This window comes from Anguilla anguilla, chromosome 18, assembly GCF_013347855.1.
Source record: "Anguilla anguilla isolate fAngAng1 chromosome 18, fAngAng1.pri, whole genome shotgun sequence".
In the NCBI taxonomy this organism is placed as follows: domain Eukaryota; kingdom Metazoa; phylum Chordata; class Actinopteri; order Anguilliformes; family Anguillidae; genus Anguilla; species Anguilla anguilla.
The window spans coordinates 4,626,316-4,644,887 of NC_049218.1; the positions used below are offsets into that span (position 1 = coordinate 4,626,316).

General features: G+C 53.5%; 1 protein-coding gene across 1 annotated transcript in view; it reads left to right on the top strand.

Annotated features, from left to right (window-relative positions):
* birc6 (baculoviral IAP repeat containing 6) overlaps positions 1 to 18,572 on the top strand; it is a 129,509-nt gene that overhangs the window by 40,036 nt on the left and 70,901 nt on the right. The window contains exons 34-51 of the mRNA XM_035400913.1: positions 348 to 464; positions 1,089 to 1,243; positions 1,843 to 1,969; positions 2,939 to 3,049; positions 3,556 to 3,689; positions 4,062 to 4,189; positions 4,431 to 4,999; positions 5,469 to 5,644; positions 6,148 to 6,244; positions 6,972 to 7,166; positions 7,602 to 7,802; positions 9,380 to 9,659; positions 10,357 to 10,613; positions 11,310 to 11,418; positions 11,617 to 11,838; positions 12,369 to 13,191; positions 13,741 to 13,884; positions 16,808 to 16,937. Coding sequence (XP_035256804.1) covers positions 348 to 464; positions 1,089 to 1,243; positions 1,843 to 1,969; positions 2,939 to 3,049; positions 3,556 to 3,689; positions 4,062 to 4,189; positions 4,431 to 4,999; positions 5,469 to 5,644; positions 6,148 to 6,244; positions 6,972 to 7,166; positions 7,602 to 7,802; positions 9,380 to 9,659; positions 10,357 to 10,613; positions 11,310 to 11,418; positions 11,617 to 11,838; positions 12,369 to 13,191; positions 13,741 to 13,884; positions 16,808 to 16,937 — 3,975 coding nt within the window. The remainder of the gene's footprint in view (positions 1 to 347; positions 465 to 1,088; positions 1,244 to 1,842; positions 1,970 to 2,938; positions 3,050 to 3,555; positions 3,690 to 4,061; positions 4,190 to 4,430; positions 5,000 to 5,468; positions 5,645 to 6,147; positions 6,245 to 6,971; positions 7,167 to 7,601; positions 7,803 to 9,379; positions 9,660 to 10,356; positions 10,614 to 11,309; positions 11,419 to 11,616; positions 11,839 to 12,368; positions 13,192 to 13,740; positions 13,885 to 16,807; positions 16,938 to 18,572) is intronic.

An 18,572-nucleotide genomic window follows, 5' to 3' on the forward strand; every position in this document is an offset into this window, starting at 1 on the left:
GAGTCACAGGGATGTGTGGGGTCACGTGGATGTGTGGGGTCACGGAATGTGTGGGGTCACGGATGTGTGGGGTCACGGAATGTGTGGAGTCATGGATGTGTGCAGGGTGTGAAGGACACCAATGAACTTGTTTTCTCATGTTGGTCGCTGGGTAGCCAGATAATGTTAGCTCTCAGTTCTTAGGAACTCACTCATTCTGATGTCTGTTCTAGTTGCCTGAGGAAGCTTGGCCAACAGAATGTAAACATGCTTACAGTGATGGTTCTCACACTCTGCTTAAATCATGATTGTGGTCTGTGAGGTCATGCCTTCATATCCTTCTCTCTAACCCCCCCCCCCCCCCACAGCGCTGGACGCCCGTCTGGAGGTGGGCCTGGAGCAGCAGGCTGAGCTCATGCTGAAGATGATGGCCACACTGGAGGCCGACTCCATCCTCCAAGCACTGACCTCCACCTCCCCCACAGGTACACACACACACCTCCACCTGCCCCACAGGTACACATGCATCTCCACCTCCCCCACAGGTACATAATACACCTCCACCTCTCCCACAGGTACACACCTCCACCTCCCCCACAGGTACACATACACCTCCACCTGCCCCACGGGTACACACACACCTCCACCTGCCCCACAGGTACACACCTCCACCTCCACCACAGGTACTCACATACACTTGCACCTCCTCCACAGGTACATATACACCTCCACCTGCCCCACAGGTACACGCACACCTCCACCTGCCCCACAGGTACACACACACCTCCACCTGCCCCACAGGTACATAATACACCTCCACCTCTCCCACAGGTACACACATACACCTCCACCTGCCCCACAGGTACACACATACACCTCCACCTGCCCCACAGGTACACACACACCTACACTTGTACATGCTTATGGCTCCATATTTCCCGCTCTAAAGTTTGGGGACTGAACCATCTCCACTTCATAGCAGGGATTTACGACGGTACATGTGTGTGGAATCACACTCAGTAAGCCTGACATGAACGGACGCCCTGTTTGCTGTATGCGTCTGGCATCCTGTTCTGAGATATGGTGTCCTGTGCTCTCCCCCCCTGCAGTGTCTCAGTCTGCCAACGGCACGGATGACTCCCTGCTGCGGGGGCTCCACGGGTCCCCCCCGGGCAGTGGGCTGATGGTACAGTCCTCCTCCATCCCCATGCTGAGTGCCTGCTTTAACAAGCTCTTTTCCATGCTCCAGGTGCACCACGTGCAGGTGAGTCCCTGTTCGTGCTCCAGGCTGTCTCACGGCCTGTGGAACCTCACAACCCCAATACCCAGGAGGCCTCAGTGACATGGTTGACAGTTTGGGCACAATACTCACTATTTGTTTTCCATGTAGTACAGAGCTTTGGGAAATAATCATGTGTAGGTGAAATTATTCACTTTTTTACATGAGAACTGTGTTGGTTACAGTGCTATTCAGATTCAGAAATTAATCAACAGTGACATAGAAACTTCTAGAAGCCTTAAAATATAGGGTGTTTTTCAAAGTTTATGGTGACCATTGTGAATTATTTGTGTACGTATCGTCTGTCCGTCCATCTGACTGTCTGACTCTCTCTGTCTGACTCTTGAGTCTGTCTGTCTGACTGTCTTGTCTGTCTGACTTTGTCTTTCTGACGCTGTGTGTCTATCTGTCTGTCTGTCTCTGTCTGCCTGCCTGTCTGTGTGTCTGTCTGTCTGACTCTCTCTCTGTCTGTCTGACTCTCTGACTCTCTCTGACTCTGTCTGTCTGTCTGACTCTGACTCCCTGTCTGTCTGTCTCTCTGACTCTGTGTCTGTCTGACTCTGACTCCCTGTGTGTTCCCTCAGCTGGAGTCCCTGCTGCAGCTCTGGCTCACGCTGAGTCTCAACTCGTGCTCTGGGGGCAGCGAGGAGAGCAGCTCCGACGTCTTCTTATTCAACGCCAGCCGAGTACCCACAATCCCCCTCAACCAAGGTCAGAGCCCCCGCCCACCCGCCTGCGCTCCTCCCAGCATGCATCTCTCTCTCTCTCTCTCTCTCTCTCAGCAGGGGCACGTCTCTGCCTGGCTGGGTTTTCTGTGTGTGTCACTATCAATCTGGGTCTCCTTCACTTTGTCACAGCAGCAGTCCAGTCCACTGGGTCTTACACCCAAAACCACAGCTTGGGCTTCTGTGTCTGACACAAAAGCACTTCTTCAGAGGACAACACCAACAAGAAATAGACCCACAGACCTTAAGTTGATCGCTTTTTGGCCCAAGACTTGAGCCCCAGATTATTGTGTGTGATCGTGGACTCTGATTGGCTGGGTCCGCAGTTGCACATGACCCGAGGGTTGCGGTAATGACCCGGCTGTTGGAGCGTTCAGCCATTCCTGTGATGTGTTCATTGTCTCCTGGCGTCAGCTGATGTACGCGCTGCGTGTCACGCGCCCGGCGAGGTCGAGCCACCTGACCCCGGCGATGCTGAACTGGCCTCCGTGCTTCAACCGCCCCGATCACCACGCGTCCGTCACGTTCCGTTTCCGTGGCGATTTCTCACTGATTTTAAACGCGTAGCGGTCACTCTGAACCAGCTGTCCCTTGTGGCTCACTCGTGGAATGACATGGTTTTTTTTTTAGAAATGCCTAAAAAGAAAGGATGCTTCCAATGCCAGCTCCAACTCATGACAGCTCTACACGGAGTCTGAGCCAACAGCTTGGCCTAATTCTGTTTATCGCAAATTAAGATCTCTTTTTTTCGCCCATTCACCCTTACATCACATAACAAGTTTCACTCCTTTTGACAGCGCTACACTTGACGGTTTCTCAGTGAGTGTTTTACAGCCTCAGGTTGCTGCTGTCTATATGCCGCTCCTGATTGGCACTCGGCCCTTCCGTGTCACTTCCTGTGTTTCCCCGATTAACACGCAGCCCTTCCGTGTCACTTCCTGTGTTTCCCGCGCAGCCTCCATCAGCAGCTTCCTGACGGTGCTGGCCTGGTACCCCAACACCTCGCTGCGCACCTGGTGCCTGGTGCTGCACAGCCTGACGCTCATGACCAACATGCAGCACAGCCGTGAGTGACCCCCCCCCACCCCCGCCCGCACCCCCCCACCCCGCTTTGAATACACGCCTCATCTATGACAACGGCTATGTGGTTAGCCTCATCCACACGCTACGCGAAACCTTGCGTGCCTGCGTGTGCGTACATGTGTGTTTGTGTGCGTGCGTGCATGCGTACATACGTGTGTGTGTGTGCATGTGTGTGCGTGTGTCCCTGAGTAACTGTTACAGGATGCTTGTGTTTAACTGTCTGATGAATCGGTTCTTCAGTCCATGTGAACACTGATGTGCGCAGACATTGACACTGAGTGTGTAGACAGAGACGTTGAGTTCTTACCTGGTCTGAGGCGTCTGTTCCACACGCATGTCTAAGTGTGTAACGATGTAGCCGTTGAGAGTGAGTTCTTACCTGGTCTGAGACGTCAGTTCCATACGTATGTGTAACGGTGTACTGGCAAAGCCGTCGCATGCAGTATAGTAACAGTGTGTGTGTGTGTGTATGTGTGTGTGTGTTCCCAGCCGGCTCCAGTAACGGGATGGGGGCCCCAGAGAGCACGGCCCAGCAGATGGTCTCGGACCCCACGCTCGTGCACGTCCTCGTGCGCTTCCTGTCCGGAGGCAACCCCCACGGCACCAGCCAGCACAGCTCTCAGGTCTGCCCCCCCTCCCCGTCCCCGCCCCCCTTCCCCCGACTCCGCCCCACTGCAAGGCCTCACATAAACCGCTGTTCCTATTGGACCAGGACCAGGACCAGTCCACTCTCACTCCATCGTCTTTTTCAGATGTGAATTAGATGCACAGACTGATTTCACTGTAGTCTGCTTTGTGTCTGAGCCTTTCTTAGTTTTGATCCTTTTTAATTCAGTGGACTTGTATTCATTAAGTATATGTTCTTTCCTATAGGTTGTTGTCAGACTGGAGGAGTTTACCCACTGAATGTTTTATGTATGTGTGATGTTATAATAGACCATTGGAGCTTGGCTTGGTAGCGAGTGGATCGTAATGTTCATCTCTCGTTACCACAGGTTGGGCCCACAGCAACACAAGCTATGCAAGAGTTTCTCACCAGACTTCAAGTGCACCTTTCCTCAACCTGCCCCCAGATGTTCAGTGAATTCCTGCTCAAGCTCATGCACATATTATCAACCGAAAGGTATTTCAACTCTGTCTCTAATCTACTGAACTCATTATGTATACGTATTTATGTATTTATGCCTTTAAGGCTGTAGCTTCACCCTCTATGGATTGCACTTATTTCTTTCTTTCTTTATATTCCTTCAGAAGTGATATAAAATGCGTCTTCGTATAGAAATGTAGTTACTGTCGTCTCATATTTTTAGGCCCCAGAATCTTGTAAAAGTGTGTGACCGTGCTGTTCCTCTGCCCTCCTGCAGGGGGCCGTTCCAGTCGGGCCAGGGCCCGCTGGACGCGCAGGTGAAGCTGCTGGAGTTCACGCTGGAGCAGAACTTCGAGGCGGTGTCGGTGAGCACCATCGCGGCGGTCATCGAGTCCATCACCTTCCTGGTGCACCACTACATCACGTGCGCGGACAAGGTGGTGTCGCGGAGCGGCTCCGACAGCTCGGTGGGCGCCCGCGCCTGCTTCGGCGGCCTGTTCGCCAACATCATCCGGCCCGGCGACGCCAAGGCGGCGTTCGGCGAGATGACGCGCGACCAGCTGATGTTCGACCTGCTGAAGCTGGTCAACGCGCTGGTGCAGCTGCCGCTGTCGGCCGACCGCGAGCACAGCGGCCGCCTGCCCGCCGCCGGCAGCGCCGCCTCCGACAGCGTCTCCGACGAGGAGAAGGTCTGCGGCAGCAAGGAGGGCCCCGCCGGGGCCGCCGCCGCCCACCAGGGCCCCGCCGCCGGCGTGGCCGACCTGGTGCTGGCCAACCAGCAGATCATGAGCCAGATCCTGTCCGCCCTGGGCCAGTGCAACAGCAGCGCCATGGCCATGATCATAGGTGTGTGTGAGTGCTGCCTTTCTGTTCTTCCTGACATTTTATGATATCAGCAGTTGGCGAAATACATGCATATGTATGTATACAGTTAAATGCCAAAGGGTTGGGACAGTAGCACTATTTTGGTTGTTTTGGTTCTGTGCTCCAGCACACTGGATTTGAACTATAATGAATAAATGAATGAATGAATATAGTTTATGAACTATAAATACACGGTTATAGACTGTCAGCTTTAATTTGAGGTTATTTGCATCCATATTGGGTGATCTGTGTAGGAATGGTTTAGAGAAATGGTAAAAAGCCATACTACTTTATCATTCAAGTGCACCGCCTAAGTTAATAATGTCCCATAATGCGCTGGTTCAAAAGGGCATTTTTGTGATTTTATGTAAGTGGCCCCAGTTGTCTGGTGCCCGTACCCTTGCCCTGTGACAGAGCTTCCGGCTCCTTCTCTGCCCCTCGTGGCTCGCAGGTGCCAGCGGCCTCCACCTGACCAAGCACGAGAACTTCCACGGCGGGCTGGACGCCATCTCCGTGGGCGACGGGCTCTTCACCATCCTCACCACGCTGAGCAAGAGGGCCACGTCGGTGCAGGTCATGCTGCAGCCCATCCTCACCTACATGGCCTGCGGGTACATGGGCCGGCAGGTGGGTCTCTCCCGCACACTTCTGCACACTGCACACTGCACACCTCCACACTGCACACTGCACGCCTCCACTCTCCCCACCGCACACTGCACACCTCCACTCTCCCCACCGCACACCTCCACTCTCCCCACCGCACACCACGGACATCATTATATGATTTACATACAGTCACTTCTGTAGCAGGTATTGCAACGCCATTATTAGAAAACTCAGTACTTCTCTCGCAAGAAAGGTTACTGTGTGTCAGTTGGATTGTGTCTGTGTGTTTTTGTGTGTGTGTGTGTGTTCCATTCTGGGAATATGGCAGAAAGTGGAATGAAACCATTCTGCATTTCACAATGACAGTGCCCCCCCCCACCCTGCAACCATAACAAGACAAGAAGTCTCTGCTACATCGATCGATGGAAATTGAATTGTTATTAATGTGGAGCTCTCTCTGGCTCTCTTTCTCTCCCTCTCTCTCTCTCTCTCTCCCTCTCCCCTCCTCTCTCCCTCCCTCCCAGGGCTCTCTGTCCACCTGCCAGCTGTCTGAGCCTCTGCTCTGGTTCATCCTGAGGGTGCTGGACACCAGCGAGGCTCTCAAGGCCTTCCATGACATGGGTGAGCGGCTGCCTCCTTACCCATGAGCCCCCTGAGCCCCAGGCCAGGCTGGCCGGGGTAGAGACGGCTTCCGTCTGCTCTGCGTCAGAGTAAAGGCAGTTCTGCTCTGGGGATGCTGGGGTCTGTGCTCTGGTTGGTGAGCTTGGATGTGCTTATTCAGAGAGGAAATCAAAAACAGGTTTTCTGATCGTCTGAGGGAGCGTTTCCTGTTTTGAGGAGTAAGGTTGTGTCTGTCCTTTTTGTTATGCTGTATTTAATCTGTGTGTGTGTGTGTGTGTGTGTGTGTATGTATTGTGCGTGTCCCTCTGTGTGTGTGTGTGTATTGTGCGTGTGTGTGTGTGTGTGTATTGTGCGTGTGTGTGTGTGTGCGCGCGTGTGTGTGTGTGTATTGTGCGTGTGTATATTGTGCGTGCCCCTGTGTGTGTGTGTGTGTGTGTGTGTGTATGTATTGTGCGTGTGTCTCTGTGTGTGTGTGTGTGTGTGTGTGTGTGTATATGTACTGTGTGTGTGTGTGTGTGTGTGTGTATGTATTGTGTGTGTGTGTGTGTGTGTGTGTGTATGTATTGTGTGTGTGTGTGTGTGTGTGTGTGTGTATATGTACTGTGCGTGTGTGTGTGTGTGTGTGTGTGTGTGTGTATTGTGCGTGTCGCTCTGTGTGCGTGTGTGTGTGTATTGTGCGTGTCTCTGTGTGTGTGTGTACTGTGCGTGTCCCTCCCTGCTCTCTCAGGCGGGGTGCAGCTGATCTGTAATAACATGGTGACGAGCACGCGGGCCATCGTCAACACGGCGCGCAGCATGGTCTCCACCATCATGAAGTTCCTGGACTCGGGTCCGGGGAAGGCTGCGGACGGCAGCCTGAAGGCCCGCGTGCTGGCCTCCGAGCCCGACAACGCCGAGGGGCTGCACAACTTCGCCCCGCTCGGTACCGCCCCGCCCCGCCCCGCCCCGCACGCACCTCACCTCACTAAATTACACCCCTGTTAAAGCACGCGGCGCGCTGATTCAAAATGATCAATGAATTGTGAAAAATAATTTTTTCACAAGACCCCCATAAACTACACAGTCCTACTGAAAAGCCTTTTTTGAACTTCAGTCTTTTTTGAACAGCTGGTATGAGATCAGTGCCACAGATTTAATTAATTTCCGTTATCGACATTATGAGCTGTTAATAGTTTTCGGAGTAGGGGAGCCATTTGCGATGAACTCTAATTAGTTTCCTGTAGTTGAAAATGACCCAGATCTGAAGCTCGGTGTATTGCTCTTTTGTGGTCTCCCGTGGGTTTTTTTTTTTTTTCCTCCTTATCGAATCACCGTTGCCATGACGGCGCTTATGCCGGTGCTTTCTGTCCCCTCTCAGGCACCATAACCTCCAGCAGCCCCACGGCTCAGCCGGCGGAGGTGCTGCTGCAGGCCACGCCCCCGCACCGCCGCGCCCGCTCGGCCGCCTGGTCCTACATCTTCCTGCCGGAGGAGGCGTGGTGCGACCTGACCATCCACCTGCCCGCCGCCGTCCTCCTGAAGGAGCTGCACATCCAGCCCCACCTGGCCTCGCTCGCCAGTGAGTCTCTCCGCCTGAGCGTCCCGCCCCTAACCCCGCCCATAACCCCGCCCCTAACCCTAACCCTGCCCCTAACCCCGCCCTGCCCCGCCCCTAACCCTGCCCCTAACCCTGTGTTCATCCACCTGCCTGCAGCGGTCCTCCTGAAGGAGCTGCACATCCAGCCCCACCCGGCCTCGCTCGGCAGTGAGTCTCTCAGCCTGAGCGTCCCGCCCCTAACCCCGCCCTGAACCCCGCCCCACCCCGCCCCGCCCTCATTCAGGGGCCTGGCTGCAGGGTCAATATGGGGGGGGGGGGGTCGGGATCCGCAGACCCCGAGAACAGCGCTCCAGGGGGGGTCCAGGGGCATGCCCACCCTCTGGAACAGCAGTGAACAGCAGCGTGATTGTTTCTGACTACTCATCAGTGCATCCCAATCACAACATGAAATCCCAGCTTAATTACATGAAATTATTTCCACATCATAATGCTATATTATTGGGGGGGGGGGGTAATTGGGTAGCTGACCTGTTTTGTAATATTGGGGGCGTTGTAACCCCCCTCCCCCTTTCCCCCTGTGATCATTATATCTGCGGTTCCAGCAGTGCGACATGCCAGGTTCGACTTCTGAACTCATTTTAATCTGCGTCCCCACAAATGCTTCTGAGGTCTTCAGCTCTGCTAAGTTATTTATACGCACACACCTGATCTGCACCGGCTGCATTGTTATTTATGGAATATTGACACACATTCTCTTAATGTCTGTGGACAGCTTGAGCTGCACTCTGCAGAAGCAGTGGGTGTGAGTGGGCGGATTTTAAATAGCCTTCCTCTGTCCTGCGTTGTTATAGGCAGCCATCCTCCTGGTCCCGGGTGACTTTAATCACATGTTAAATGCACGCACGGTCGTTTTATACAGCTTAACATTAACTGAATAATTAAAGACCGGACGGATTTGACACATTTGTCTCCATTCCTCCCGTTCTGGTCCCTTTGCACCGGTGGGGGGGGGGGGGGGGGGGGGGGCAGGGATGAGGGGGGTGGGGGCGGTGTGGTTGCAGCTCCTGGAGCACTGGTGTATATGTAGGTTTTTTCCACCCTAGCTAAAGGAGCTCATTTGTTTTATCACCAAACGGTTGGTGTAAATAGCGTGTTTAGGTTCACAGGAAACGTTTTCACCTGTCATCATGTGCTCATACAGAAATATAACTGACATGTCAGATTGTGTGAATACTTGGGGCTGATTAAATAATTAGGAGCAGAAGTTGACAAAATTCAGAAACCGAATTTGGCCCTCCCTGGATTAAATCCGTTTGGGCTTCCCTTCGGATTCAAACCGGATTTCTTCTGCTCTGGTCCCTCCATACTCTACCATGCCACTGGCTCTGTTTGTATGTGCTCATGATGGAACGTACTGTTTGAGTGTGAATTGGTTTAAATGGACGTGTAAATGCACATTCGGTGTAAATCAGTTTAACTGGATGTTTAAATGTGCGTAAATGCACGTTCTGTGTAAATCGGTTTAAATGGACATGTAAATGCATGTAAATACAGTGTAAATCGGTTTAAATGTGAGCTGTCTTCCCCCCTCCCCCTAGCCTGCCCCTCCTCGGTTTCCGTGGAGATCAGCGCAGACGGGGTGAACATGCTGCCCCTCTCCACGCCGGTCCTCACCAGCGGCCTCACCTACATCAAGATCCAGCTGGTGAAGGCGGAGGTGGCGTCGGCCGTGTGCCTGCGGCTCCACCGGCCCCGCGACGCCAGCACCCTGGGCCTGTCCCAGATCAAGCTCCTCGGCCTCACCGCCTTCGGGAACACCTCCTCCGCCACCGTCAACAACCCCTTCCTGCCCTCCGAGGACCAGGTCTCCAAAACCAGGTCAGCTCCTCTCCCCCAGCCCCCCCCCACCCCCCCACGGGTCTGTGGTGTGTGGGCCGGACTGTGAATGATGAGCGTTAGGACCACAGCTGGACTGGGTGATTGAATTATGAGCGTTTGGACCACAGCTGGACTGGGTGACTGAATTATGACCGTTTGGACCACAGCTGGACTGGGTGACTGTGAATTATGACTGTTTGGACCACAGCTGGACTGGGTGACTGAATTACGACCGTTTGGACCACAGCTGGACTGGGTGACTGAATTATGACTGTTAGGACCACAGCTGGACTGGGTGACTGTGAATGCCGTAGCTACAGACAAATCTTATTTCAGTGTGCCATTCACACGCGGTGTCTGAATTTGGCAGTGTTGCTGGAGTGTGTCTGGGACCTCCAGATCCTTGCGAAAAAGAAACCATCAAACACCAGGAAGCGTAATGTTCTGGTCTAAAAATATCACCGTTCCTAGTGTTAGATGCTTTCAGTTTTGCAGCGTCTGGAGATCTCTGACACTCTCCAGTGATTGGGAGGGGGGGGGGGGGAATCTTATCTCCCCCCCAGAACAAAGGTGTGGAAAGCCTGAAAGCCACTAAAATATCCAGCCTGCACCCTGCTCTCATTCAGCTGCCCTGCTCATGACTGACACCCCCCCCTTTGCCCCCCCCCCCCCCCCCCCCCCCCCCCCCCCCCCACAGCATCGGCTGGCTGCGGCTGCTGCACCACTGCCTGACGCACGTGAGCGACCTGGAGGCCATGATGGCGAGCGCGGCGGCGCCCACCGCCAACCTGCTGCAGACCTGCGCCGCCCTGCTCATGTCGCCCTACTGCGGCATGCACTCGCCCAACATCGAGGCCGTGCTGGTCAAGATCGGCCTGCAGTCCACCCGCATCGGCCTCAAGCTCATCGACATCCTGCTGCGGAACTGCGCCGCCTCCGGCACCGACCCCGCCAGTACGCGCCCGCCATCATCTCAGATTATACCACCGCAGATTATACCACTGGGGATTACACCACTGCAGTATTATACCACTGGAGATTACACCACTGCAGTATTATACCACTGGAGATTACACCACTGGAGATTATACCACTGCGGATTATACCACTGGAGATTATACCACTGCAGTATTATACCACTGGAGATTATACCACTGCAGTATTATACCACTGGAGATTATACCACTGCAGTATTATACCACTGGAGATTATACCATCTCAGATTATACCACTGCAGATTATACCACTGGAGATTATACCACTGCGGATTATACCACTAGAGGTTACACTAGTGCAGATTATACCACTGCAGATTATACCACTGGAGATTACACTGCATATTATACCACTGCGGATTATACCACTAGAGATTACACTGCATATTATACCACTGGAGATTACACTGCATATTATACCACTGCAGATTACACTACTGCACATTATACCACTAGAGGTTACACTAGTGCAGATTATACCACTGGAGGTTACACTACTGCAGATTATACCACTGCAGATTATACTGCTGGAGATTACACTACTGCAGATTATACCACTGCAGATTATACTGCTGGAGATTACACGACTGCAGATTATCACTTCAGTTGCTTTCTATTCAGTAAGCTTTCTGACTGACGTTTTCCCCTTGTTTAGATTTAAACAGCCCTCTACTCTTTGGAAGGCTAAACGGCCTGTCCTCCGACTCCACCATCGATATCCTCTACCAGCTTGGGACGACGCAAGACCCTGGGACCAAAGACAGGTACGGTATATATACGGAATGTAGTACTTATATAGATAGATATAGATAATAGAATGATAGAATAAAATGTCTTTGTAGGTGAAAAAACATTATGAAATGGTTGATGGTAAGAATGGAAAGCTTTTGAGAAGAACTTGTGTTCATGAAACAGCAGTGGTTAGCGACAGTCCTGACTGGACCCCCTTGCCCCCCCCACAGGATCCAGGCCCTGCTGCAGTGGGTCCAGGACTCCTCGCGCGTGGCGGCCCTGAAGAGGAGCGGTCACATGGGCTACGTCAGCTCCAGCGGCTCCCCGAGGGAGTACGGCCTGCTCATGCCCTCGCCCTCCCACCTGCACTGCGTGGCGGCCATCTTGTGGCACAGCTACGAGCTGCCCGTGGACTACGACCTGCCCGTGCTGCTCAACAGGGAGCTCTTCGAGTGAGTTATAGAGCCCGGGTTCCTCCTTACTGACTGTGTGCTCTCCCTGCAGGCAGCTGGTCCATGTCCCTGCCCTGTAACTTGTCCCTTTCCTGTAACATGGCCCTGACTGCGTTCACTCCCTGCAGGCTGCTGTACGGCTGGTCCATGTCCCTGCCCTGTAACATGTCCCTGCCCTGTAACTTGGCCCTGACTGCGTTCTCTCCCTGCAGGCTGCTGTACAGCTGGTCCATGTCCCTGCCCTGTAACATGTCCCTGCCCTGTAACTTGGCCCTGACTGCGTTCTCTCCCTGCAGGCTGCTGTACAGCTGGTCCATGTCCCTGCCCTGTAACATGTCCCTGCCCTGTAACTTGGCCCTGACTGCGTTCTCTCTCTGCAGGCTGCTGTACAGCTGGTCCATGTCCCTGCCCTGTAACTTGGCCCTGACTGTGTGCTCTCCCTGCAGGCTGCTGTACAGCTGGTCCATGTCCCTGCTCTGTAACCTGGCCCTGCCCTGTAACTTGGCCCTGACTGTGTGCTCTCCCTGCAGGCTGCTGTACAGCTGGTCCATGTCCCTGCCCTGTAACATGGTGCTGAAGAAGGCGGTGGACAGCCTGCTGTGCTCCATGTGCCACATCCACCCCAGCTACTTCTCCCTGCTGATGGGCTGGATGGGCATCATAGCCCCGCCCCCGGCGCGCTCCCAGGCCCAGCACCGCCTCTCCATGACCGACGACGGCAAGAAGCAGCAGGACCTGAGCGCGGCGGCGCAGACGGACGACTCCAAGCACGCGCAGGCGCCCATCGCGCTGTCCGAGTCGCAGCTGGCCACGCTGGCGGCCGCCTCCCAGTCGCCGGAGGCCATCAAGCAGCTGCTGGACTCGGGCCTGCCGTCGCTGCTGGTGCGCAGCCTGGCCAGCTTCTGCTGCGGCCTGCTGTCCAGCTCCGACCTGCCGCTGCCCGCGCCCGCCGAGCCGCCCGGCGGCTCCGACCGCGCCCGGCGCCACCACGCCGCGCCGGCGGCCAGCCGCATGCCCCTGACGGCCGAGCTGGTGGCGCCCGTGCTGCGCTTCCTCACCGACGTGGGCAACAGCCACGCCATGAAGGACTGGCTGGGCGGGCCCGAGGTGAACCCGCTGTGGACCGCCCTCCTCTTCCTCCTCTGCCACTCCAGCGCCAGCGCCGGCGGCGGCCACGCCCACGCCGCCTCCGCCCCGCCCCCGCAGCCCTCGGGCTCCCGCTATTCGCTGGCCTCCTCGGCCCGCGGGGGCGGGCTCACCACGCAGCAGAGGACGGCCATCGAGAACGCCACCGTGGCCTTCTTCCTGCAGTGCATCTCCTGTCACCCCAACAACCAGCGGCTCATGGCCCAGGTACGGCCAATTACAATGCTTTCACAGAGCCTTACAGCCAATCACAGTGCTTTCACAGAGCCTTACAGCCAGTTACAGCACCTTCACAGAGCCTTACAGCCAATAACAGCGCTTTCACAGTGTCTTACAGCCAATAACAGCGCCTTCACATAGCCTTACAGCCAATCACAGTGCTTTCACAGAGCCTTACAGCCAATTACGCCTTCACAGTGCCTTACAGCCAATTACAGCTCTTTCACAGAGCCTTACAGCCAATTACATCTCTTTCACAGAGCCTTACAGCCAATTACAACGCCTTCACAGTGCCTTACAGCCAATTACAGCTCTTTCACAGAGCCTTACAGCCAATTACAGCTCTTTCACAGAGCCTTACAGCCAATTACAGCTCTTTCACAGAGCCTTACTGTACGTTACAGCCCGTTCTTTAAATTGCCTGAGAAACAGGCCAGGGAAAAGGATTGAGTGTTCTGCTGTGAATCGCATCTGCACCTGTGAAAGCTTTGTACTTGAGTCCTCACCGAGGCGCCCCCTGGTGGCGTGTCCCCGCAGGTGCTGTGCGAGCTCTTCCAGTCGGCCCCGCAGCGGGGGAACGTGCCCATCTCCGGCAACATCTCCGGCTTCATCCGCCGCCTCTTCCTGCAGCTCATGCTGGAGGACGAGAAGGTCACCGTCTTCTTGCAGTCCCCCTGCCCGGTAGGTCCCAACGCCACCCCCCCCAATTTCATTACATGACAGGCATTTAGCAGACGCTATTATCCAGAGCGACTTACACAACTTTTTACGTTTACATATTTACATTGCATCCATTTATACTGCTGGACATGTACTGAAGCAATGCAGGTCTCAAGGGTACAGCGGCAGTGTCCTACCGGGGAATCAAACCTGCAACCTTTAGGTTACAAAACCAACTCCTTACCATTATACTACATTGCAGCCGCACTTCTGAATCTGCCCCCCCTTACATTCAGATGATGCACTTTCAGAAGCAATACTCTCAATAACTTTTTTTGGGTCGCTGACCATCAGCTTGAACGCGTATCCGTTTGGGGGAAACGGTAAGACTCAATATGTATATGTAATGTCCATTGATATCCACTAGAGGGCAATGCTGTAGCAAAGATCCAAGAGAACTTCTGCTCAGAAAGACATTTTTTTACCACCAAGAAATGGTACACGTCTCATTGGGTCTTCTTTTAGAACTGTGCAGTCTGTGCTAGTTTGGTATTCTCATGCTTTCCTTGCCTCTGTATGCCTTTGTTTAATACCCTATTTCACTTATAAAGCTATTTATGCCTCCAGCCAATACGTTTAGTATTGGAAAAATTATGACTGCGGTTGGCATATCTTGATCTTTTTTATTTTATTTTTGCACAATCACAATGGCAACAGCTCTTTTCATTTTCGTAATTCATTTCATCACTAAATTGTAGAACACTCAGTCTCATCCGTGGCCTCTTAATTTCTGTTGAGCTTAATTATTTATGGTAATAAAATGATTAATAGAAGAAGTCTAAGCGGTAATGTTTATGCATTAATAAGGGAAAGCCCATTTCGTGCAGTGATTTACTCTTCCCCGGACGAACACGTGTCCCGCATAGAAATATCGTCTCCAGTGTGCCACTTCCTGCTTTCCGTGTGCCGAAAAGTCATCCGTGATAATTTAATGTCTCACGTCCGATTTATCGCACGCTTTTTAAAAGCGTGTGTTCTCGTGCTGGTTCTCTTCGGTTCCACGTAATTAACGCAACGCGAGCCCGTCCCGTTGTCGTGCTTCATTTAAAATGCGGCTATTATTACGCGGTTAATAATAACTTCAGCAGCTCGTGGACGGATTCGCTTTATAGGCTAGTTAAAGCCCCCTTTGTAAAATGGCCGTTTTCTATAACGGTGTCTGCGGGTCGATCTGTTTTATCAGCCGTACGGAGCTGAAACCTGCATTTTTAATGACTATAGCGGGTTTTCCGCACACGCTGTGCCTGACGGCGCCGCCTAACCACGTCGATTTTCGCGATGTTCCGCGCGCTCGCGTTCCATAACGGTTTAATATATATTATGTGCGCGTGTATGTATATTTAATATGCGTAATGTCTTTTATCTCCCCGGGCTTCTCTTCGCTGCGTAATTGAAGGAGGCAGTTGGAGTAGATCACTGAGCAGTTTATCAGATATAGAGCCACTTAGTCCGTCAGAATCAGCGCCGGGCTCGGGGCTGACACGAGCTGCTGTGGGCACTGAAGCCACCCTCCTACTGCTAACATTCAGGCTCAATTAGACCAAACTGTCATAAGATAAACTCCACTATTATTTCTGAAATGCACTGGAGTGAGATGTATGTGTTTATATGTGTGTGTGTGTGCGTGTGCGCATGTATTTATATGTGTGTATATCTCTACATATAGATATACATATATATATATCCAGACTTACGAGTATTTATATGTATATATGATAGATATATATAGACATATGTCTGTCCGGTGGTGGAGTTATTGTTATTGTTATTATTTTTTCTGCTGCGACAATGTGCTTGACCAGATAATCCAGTTTCTCATGAGACAATCTTGGACCAGAAATTGAATCTGCCACCGAAATATGAGTTTTTAAACTTTGATTTTCCAACCGATTTAGTTTCATTTCCTGACGCCTCCCCCCCCCCCCCCCAGTCCGTTCCCAACCGCAGGGGGTCTTTGAGATTTGATATGTCTGGGGTCTGCATTCTCACAGGTGACAGCATAGACTGCGTCACGCCAAGAAACGTCAGGGGAACAGGCAGTCCTGACCACCTAGAAATAAAGGTTCCCTCACCGTAACTCCTCAAACGCGGTCTAAAGTATAAACCCTCAGTTCATAAAAAAAGCTTTATTTTGTTGTCTCTCTGGCAGCCGCACGCATTGACCGTTTTTCCAAGCAAGACGGCGTGAAACGCACTCGCCAGCCCGGCCCGATATCGTTTGTTTTTCTGCGGTCGCGCTGAATTATTGACCGCTCGGAGAGGCCGGGGGGGGGGGGGGGGTTTAACGGTCGAGTCGCCTCTGCGCGCGTGCGGGTGTGAGCGTCGCCCTGTCGCCTGCAGGTAGGAAAAGCAATAAACGTCGCGGGGAGTGGAGGCGCGCATGTAACATTCATGCCCAACGAGGAGCCGCGTCAGCTCCAATAAACCCAGAGGAGCGGGAGGGGGGGGGGGGGGGGGGCGGGGGGGTGGCGGAAGAGCCTCCGGAACGTTCTCCCGCATCCCGCCCGGCTCGGCTCTGCTCTGCGTCGCTCTGTCCAGGAAAAGGGCGCTCTACTGCTTGTGCCTCCATTAGTTCTCAACAGTGGTCCTGATGTTCTGACCCGGTGGATCCTCCCATTGGTGTTTGTGTTTGGAATATGAGGGCTATATATAGGCCTTCATAACGTTGTTATAGTTTTATAGTGTCTATGGTAAGAGGAGATTGTCCCTTGTGTTTATTTGCCGCCATGTGGAGACATTTCCAGATGAACAGAAGTGATTCTGAATGGCGCATCGATAAGGTCCCGTCTGTGTATCGCAGGATGGGGCCTCTGTCTGTCACAACCCTGAGGTCTCCTCTCACTGTATTTTTGTCTCCCCCCCCCCACCCCTCCCATTTTCCCAGTTGTACAAGGGACGCATCAACGCCACCAGTCATGTGATCCAGCACCCCATGTACGGAGCGGGGCACAAGTTCCGCACCCTGCACCTCCCCATCTCCACCACCCTCGCCGAAGTCCTGGACCGGGTGTCAGGTACGGCTTCTTTAGCATGCAGAGGTCTTTTATATAGTCCCTGTGCTGCACTATGTACTGCTGAAGGTACCAGCAGGCTGTCTGAATGATTTCAGTCAGGCTCTCTCAAACACAAACACACACACACACACACACACACACACTCTCACACACACACACACACACACACACACACACACACACACACTCTCTCTCACACATACACACACACACTCTCACACATACACACACACTCTCTCACACACACACACTCACACATACACACACACACACACACGCTCTCATGATCGACATGATAAAACTGCTCCACATGTTCAGTGGTCCATCCTCTTCCTCAGGCCTTTTCACTTTAAGTGGGTGACATTTTTGATGCTAATGTTGCCTGACAGCTCCATACACACACATACAGACACACACACGCACACACGCACACAAAAACACACACATACACACACACACACACACACTCTCTCTCACACACACATGCGCACACCCACACGCTCATCCCTTTCGTTTAACCCCGTGAGTGCACTTATGTCCATCCAATCAGTGCCCTTAAGGCTCTGCTGCAAAGGAACTGTCTCCCACTCAGCTCTGCTTGGCCCTGCTTGGCTCAGGTCGTCCTAGCCCGTCCCCGGCTGGGGTTTAGAGGAAAAGTGCCCCGGTTTTTAAAAACCGTCTGGGGCTGTGTTTATCTCACCGTAAACGAGCACCGGCCCCTTTTCCCGCTGGGGGGGGGGGGGCAGGTTTCCGTTATTTAAGTCCATTAAGGCCCATTAAGGCTGTGGCTCACGGGGCCTGTGAGAGCCGCACCGGCCCAAATGGGCGTGTGCAGAAGCCCAACACCGCCGCTGAACTTCAGCGCCCTTCTGCTGGGTCCGCGGGGGGGGGGGGGGGGGGGGGGCGGGAGAGACCTCAGCCAGAGGTCGTATTAGAGCGTTGCCCGTACGTGAAGGGGCGAGGTGGCGGCGGTGTGCGGTTGGCGGTGCGGATGGAGGGTTGTTTGGACCAGGCCAACCTCGTTGCGCACCTGTGATGGATGGCTCTCCTCCCGGGAACCTTGAGGAGCCCGTATTTGCACCCGCACCCCCAGGGGAGTAGGTGGGTGCGGTGGGGGGGTGTGGAGCGTGGGTCAGGGGAGAGTATTAATTCAGTGGAGGGCAGCGCGTCTGTAAACGTGGTTCTTCCCAGTCTCCTCGAGGAGCGGTTGGAATTGCTAATGCAGAACCGTTATCAGCTTCAGACTCCCAACCTGAGCTGATAACATGGAGGGGGTCACACGCCCAGCGGACTGCACTGCATACATTAGAATGAGTAGCTGTTTAGTTATACAGGGTCAATGCAGCCCGAGCAGGAACAGCGTAGAGCACTGTCATTGAGCGCACTGGCTGCTTTTGTGTTAAATGTACAGTACCTCCCTTTTGACTGGACATCGCAGGGAAGGAAGACATTTACGACACCTGTCACTGTGCTGTAGGAAACTCCCAAATCTTCACCACTCCCTCCGTTTGACCCCCTCTCCCGAACCATCAACCTAACCCTAACCCTCCCCCTGACTGACCCCAACCCCTATCTCACCCTTTCCCCGCTCCACCCATCCCACCCCCTTCTCTCAACTTGACCCCCCCTCCCATA